The 6,321-nt window shown below is 43.7% G+C and overlaps 1 protein-coding gene across 3 annotated transcripts in view; it reads left to right on the top strand.

The window, feature by feature from the left end:
• Positions 1-363: 363 nt before the first annotated feature.
• The window catches only part of thsd4 (thrombospondin type 1 domain containing 4), a 41,584-nt gene continuing 35,626 nt past the window's right edge, over positions 364-6,321 (top strand). For all 3 annotated transcript variants that reach the window (XM_028581969.1, XM_028581964.1, XM_028581960.1), the window contains exons 1-5: positions 364-618; positions 1,159-1,213; positions 1,457-1,526; positions 2,764-3,086; positions 4,391-4,823. In XM_028581969.1, the coding sequence (XP_028437770.1) occupies positions 1,185-1,213; positions 1,457-1,526; positions 2,764-3,086; positions 4,391-4,823 (855 nt within the window). In that variant the 5' untranslated portion in view covers positions 364-618; positions 1,159-1,184. The remainder of the gene's footprint in view (positions 619-1,158; positions 1,214-1,456; positions 1,527-2,763; positions 3,087-4,390; positions 4,824-6,321) is intronic.

Raw genomic sequence — 6,321 nt, 5'->3', positions numbered from 1 at the left:
CCACAATGGATGCAGTTGACTGATTGTATATCCCTGTTGGTGAGATCATTCACCTTCACCTGTCTGTGGCTCCAGTATGCACATTTAAGTGTCAGAGAGACGCACTGGAGACTCTTTCTTCCACATGCGCGAGTGGGAAAAGTAGGAGACACACCTACATATTTAGCTTACATGGCACACACACACGCACACCGAGAGAGAGAGAGAGAGAGAGAGAGAGAGAGAGAGAGAGAGAGAGAGAGAGAAAGAGAGAGAGAGGTTGTCGCGGCAGAGGGCGCAGCAGAGGTTGTTTTCTTTCTGCCGTGTCGGTTTCCAGCTTTCTGTCATTCTGTGTCTTTGTGCGTAAAAGCAGACCCGCCGGAATCACCATGATGACCAAGGTCTGGGGTTTCTACTGCGCCAGGACTTGATTCACAACTCTGGATACGGATTTGCTGACTTAAATGGCTTAGCACAAAGTCTCTGTAGGGAAATCCTGAATTTCCACCTGGATTAAAGTTTCGAACAGTGAGGATACCTGCGCTTGGGAATGAATCTGTGAACGCTACCGTGGAGGACACACTAATTAGAAAGTACAGTGAAGTAGCAAATATTTCACCGTACCCGCATCATTGACAGGTAAGTCGACATAATGATATGTGGGCTGTTCATGTTGATTATTAATTTATTTGTGAATTAACAAGTGTGCAGTACTTTTTTTGACCATCCTGTCCGGTTCAATGAACTTAATTTAGACAACAGAGCTGAGATAATATGGTCTGGGGTGAGAAGTGAAAGTCCTTCCCTAACTGGACCTCAGACATAGGGTAGCAGTTTTTCCAGCAGGGGGGCTTCCTCATTAGGAGTAAGAGGCCAGAGAGGTCAACTCACATGGTCAAATGGGTAGAGTCGTTTATTTTTTCTCTGAGTCAGTGTCTTGAGGGACAGTTAGACAGATGGATGTAGTGGCAGTTGAAAAAGTGGCAGGATTCTGACATTCGTGGGATATACAGCACACTAAATGATATTGTGTTGATGGATAGTGATTAGACAGAGTTCCTTTTGGATTTTGACCCTCCAGTGCCTCTATGCTGGGGCGCCACAGACAGCATTAGTGTTGAAAATGTCAGTACGACTCAGGTGTGTATGCTAATGTGAACTTCTCAATTTTCACTTAAGTGTCCAACTTTAAGAATCCAGGAGCTATGCAGGCAGCCTGTGTCTGGATTGTCAGGTAATCTCAGATTCTCAGTGATTGTTTCAATCATGGATTACTCATTTAAACGCTTTTGTATTTGAATGATGATGAATGTCTTTGTTTCTATTTTGTCATTCTCTGATTACCCATTAATCTTTCAATTTAGCGATATTTTATTAGCACTACAATGCTATGTATATTCTTGATTCTAAACCAACAATGCCACTTACTGTAATTAAAACCAGTATCACCAGTATCCCTTCTGTCTGTTTCCTGTAGAGCTTCTGTCCTCCTGCTGTTGCTTTGGTCAGACCTCCTGGACTGCCAGCACACAGGTGACCACAGGAAGGTGAGCAGCAATTGTGTGGCAAGTGTCGCTACTGAAAAACTAAAAATCTGTGTTCTAGCATGTGTCATCTATTTGACACCCTCGTGCACGCGATGGTGGACCTCCCACGAATATTTCCAGGAATCAGTCTGATCGCATGGTTGGCAAATGGAACGCTCTTCTTGTGGGACATGGCATGCATGATCGTGTCTTGGCATAGCCAAATGCCGCCCTAAAGTATAGACTTTTATACCTGCTTGTTCTGTCCCAGTATGTGTAGACAGTGAGAAAATTCCCATGGGGAACTTGACCAGGGTGCTAATCTGTTAACTTGTAATGAGAGCATGAGTGAAAAGCACTGTTGATTGTAGTTAAACAGAGAGGCCTTATGTCAGCTGTCAGCAAACCACCCCATGACCTCTGGAGCCACAGGAACCTCATGGAAGAAACTAGTGGATGCACCTCTTGGATGAAGCTGACTGACAGATCAACTATCCAGTCAGGTTAGAGGGGGTCGGCGCAAGTCGGCTTCATGGGTTTCCATTGGGAATCCAGCTGTGTGACCTATGGCTGACCCGGGGGATGACAGTGGCGTTAAGTTACAAAGGCTGAAGCAGGGTAGAGGAGGTTGGGGGCGGGGGGGATGTGTCTGAGATCTCTCTGAATAGCTGCACAGGCTGATTGACAGGAGAAGAACTTCCTGCCAACTCTCTCTAGTGGTTCTGTATTCTCTTTCCATTCGCTAAAAGTCAAAGGCAGCTGAGCTTTTACTACGGCCATGTGTTTGCCCAGAGAGGTTGCTGTGAATGGAGACAAAGTGCTCCTTAAAGAGCAGGATTTCCACACTGTTCCATGGATAAAGCTGACTTGGCACAGGGCTTCTCCTGGCAGGTTCCTCAAACAGAGAGCACAGTGATCACTGCTAATACGTCCCTGGCAAAGTTGCGCAGAGGGATAGAGTCAACAGTGAGAAATGCAGGTAGCCAATATGGGATAGGCCACTAACAGACACCCACTAATCAGCCAAATCAGGGCTTTATAACCATGAACAGAGGTCTGTTTCATGGACAGTAGTAGGAGGTGGAGGGGCAGGATGGTTGGATGAGATGAGGTCACTGACTTGAGTCTTTATACAAGGCCTTGATCTGGGGAGATTAAAGTCTTGTTGATGGAGCCTTTACATAAATCCTTGGGACACACTCTCGCTTTTTTTGCACTCTGGAGTGTCACTAATTTTGGTTGTTTTATCTCCATACAGGTGACTCAGAGGGCAGAGCGCCAACAGGAGTTCAGGGCAGAGCATGGAGAAATTCAGGGCTCCTGGGGCGCCTGGGGGCCCTGGTCAACCTGCTCCCGGACCTGTGGAAGAGGGGTACAAGAGCAGAGCAGGCCTTGCCTGCCTGTTTACACTCCATCCCAATACCCCTCTAGAAGAGCTGGTGTTCACCCCCAGCAACCAGGCCACGTCATTTCAGCCCTGCGGCCAACAGTTCCTCTGCACCACAACGCAGGCAGGTCCTCAAACAGCAGCAGCCGGGGAGATCAGAAGAGGGCGAAGGAGACCCGGCTTAGTGGACGCAGGTACTGTATCATCCTGCACAGGGTGATGATGAGATTGATTTTGTGTTACAAAACCAACTGAGGTGTTGAAATCAATGTTCTTACAACTGGAATTTGTAAATGGAAGGCTGTGATTTTGTGTCTATTTAACGGAAGTGTTTAGATACAGATGACTGACAAAAGGAAACACCCGATTAAATGAATGAAGAAACATAACAACACACGGCACGAGGGGTCAATACCTGGTTTGATTGAATGTGAAAATAATGAATGATAAGAATGATATTCTACTGCCTTCACCATCACCAGATCCTAAACCAGTTGAACACCAATAACACATTGTGGAGCTGGGTTATAGATAGCGCACTCCACCATCACCATTAAATGAGGTGAAATCTTTAAAAAGAATAGTGTTAATCTTTCTAGCTCAGTTCCAGAGACTTGGAGAATATACTGTATGACAAGGCTCAATACGTAAGACATTTTATGCTGGTTTTTCTTTTAACTTGTCACCTATCAGTAGCTTCCGACACAACATGCTCTGCAAATAGCCGCAAAAGAGTAAAACTATAACTATAAAATATTACTATCTATTACCTATTTTATTGTAATTCATAATAATTTATTTAACCTGAGTGTTATTTAGGCATTCAAGAAGTACTGTGAAAAATTGACTATCATGATGGTCCATGAAGAACTTTTTTCAGTATTGCAGCTCTTGTCTTTGTCAAGATCTGCAAGTCCTTAAAGTGTCCGTACGGCTGTGCTGCATGCTGAGCAGTCTGGTCTAAAAGTGACTTTTCCGGAGCCCTCACTGTGGGCCATCTGACTGCCCTTCAGTGGAAAGCTAGTCTTTTATGGATGTAGTCAAAAGCTCGGCTTGTGCTTGGCAGCTTTGTGACCTCCTTCCTGTTGTGCTTGCATTTAAACAAATAGCACTGACAGCTGAGTAATGGGGGGTTGTTTGAGTTGGACTCTAAGGAGCCAAATAACGACAAAAGCTCCCAGAATCATGCTACTGGGACCTGGATGCTTCTCAAAACCTGTGGCAGTTTCCTCAGCAAAAGAAGAAATTTAGCTAAAAGATAAAATAAAAGGTGTGTACCCAAATGTACTGGATGGCCTGTGTTGTACAATCTCTGGTTGGTTTTAAAAGGCAGAGTAGATGACATTTTCTATAGGTTGACAAACGATATGTGATTCAATTGTGTGCTTCTGTGTTAGCGGGGACGTGTGGAGGTTTAGAGATGGCAGTGACAACTAGTACAGTTAAACTAGTAAAAAAACATTGCTTTAGTTCAATCTCCTCATGTTTGTGTCTTCAGGAGGGTCACTCAGATCATCCCGGGGAGGTATGGCTACGGGAGAGCTCCTTATGTTGCTCCTCTTCAGGCGGACACAGGCCAGGGCTCAGGGACGGCTCGCCCTCACAGACGGAGACGCTCTGCTGCAGCTGATGCCCACCACCCTACCACTAGTGGTCGCGGTGGCCAAAGGTCAAACAACCTGGACCCCTCCAACAACCTCCATCACTATGGCAGACCCTACATGCAGCCCCGGGCACAGCAGCCCAAAAATAACCAAGTCTGGGCCCCCCTCTACCAGCCTGGTTTGGCCAACCATGCTCAGGGCCAGCAGGAGCCACATTCGAGCAGCCAGACATCTGGACCACAGCAGCACCCAGAGAGACCCTACAACCCCCTGCCTAGTTCTTTCTGCACAGGGGAACATGCTCACTACAGGATCTGCAACAGTAATGTATGCAAATCTTCACCTTGTTCCTATTATTATTTTTAGCGTGTTGACTAGGTATGGCAAGGCAGCTTTATATGTAACTGTCGTACATAATTATATGTATTAATATAATAATTGTAGCACATTTCAGCAACAGGGCGATTCAAAGTGCTTTACATAAAACACTAAAGAGCAGTTGAAAACAATAGAAAATATAAAAACAAGTAATACAAGATTTTATGATGCTATTGTGGGACAATGTATAAGCCTTTGCTATGTGCGGAATCCACCCGCAATCCTTGCCGTTCCCAGAACGGCCGGTCTCACTGGACTTAATTTTTAATTCTCATTATATGCTTACATAGATTGTCATACAGTTCCAGTGTTCAACAGTGTAACTTCAGTAACAGTTAAAAATATAAAAAGAGATAAAATACGAGAATAAAAGTTACAGTGCAGTATAAGAAGTGAACAATTATTTAAAGAAAGGCAGCATTAAAAAAAAAGGTATTGGCATTTAATGGATAGATAACATGATTGATTTTGCTTATTGTTCTGGTTTTTATTTAGTTTTATTTAATGCTGTCAAACGATTAAAATATTTAATTGCAATTAATCGCATTAATGTCATAGTTAACTCGCAATTAATCGCAATTAATCGCACATTGTTATCTATTCTAAATGTCCCTTGATTTCTTTTTGTCCCATTATTTTTTCTCATTTTAATGCTCAACAAGTCAACAAGTGGTATTTCAGACTGGATGTGCTGCGATGATAGCTCAGTTCACAACGACAAAACACACAGATCACTTTGGTCTTGTCAATGGAACCATTTGGCAACTTTTTAAAAGTAAACTTTCCATTCAGAATCGTATTGGCATCCATTTTGGCGTCTCACGCTCGCCATTCACTCAAAACGTAACGTTAGCCTGCTACTCTTTGGCCGGCTCGCAAGCCCAAACAAGTGTGTGCGGCGTGCTTGTTGTTTTGTTTCCGGTCTAGCTAGATCCGGTGTGGTGTTGTAGTTTTTCTAACGTTACTAGTTGTTGCAACAGCAAGTGAAATGAAAAAAACTAAAAAGTTTGATAGTTAAAATGGGTTTGCGTTAATAACGCGTTTAACTGATAGCACTAGTTTTATTCCATAATGAGGAAAATTCTACAAAATAATAAAAAAATGCGAGAGCAAAAGATAGAAACATAACACTTGTACAGACAGACATCTCACAAGCTCAGTTTTTTCCACAGTGCAACAGTGAATTTAGCTTACTAAAAGGTATTCAAGTATTGTACTGTATGTGTGGCAACAGCCATTGAGGTTTACAGTAAAGACCCACTGCAGGTGGAGCAAGGCTGTGCTTTGCAAGGCATTGTGGGGTTCCAGGTGGTGCGGTACTGACCAGCGATGAAACAAAAGGCATGGGTGGAAAGTTTAGTTGACATTTTTTTTAATCTTTTTGCAAATGAGGGCAAAATGTGCCTGCCGGGTATGCAGTATGTTGCTGAAAAACAGTGATGAGTCA

This window comes from Perca flavescens, chromosome 1 (genome assembly GCF_004354835.1).
Source record: "Perca flavescens isolate YP-PL-M2 chromosome 1, PFLA_1.0, whole genome shotgun sequence".
NCBI classification, from domain to species: Eukaryota; Metazoa; Chordata; class Actinopteri; order Perciformes; family Percidae; genus Perca; species Perca flavescens.
The sequence above is the reverse complement of the archived record's forward strand: the minus strand, read 5'-3'. Positions and strand labels throughout refer to the sequence as shown.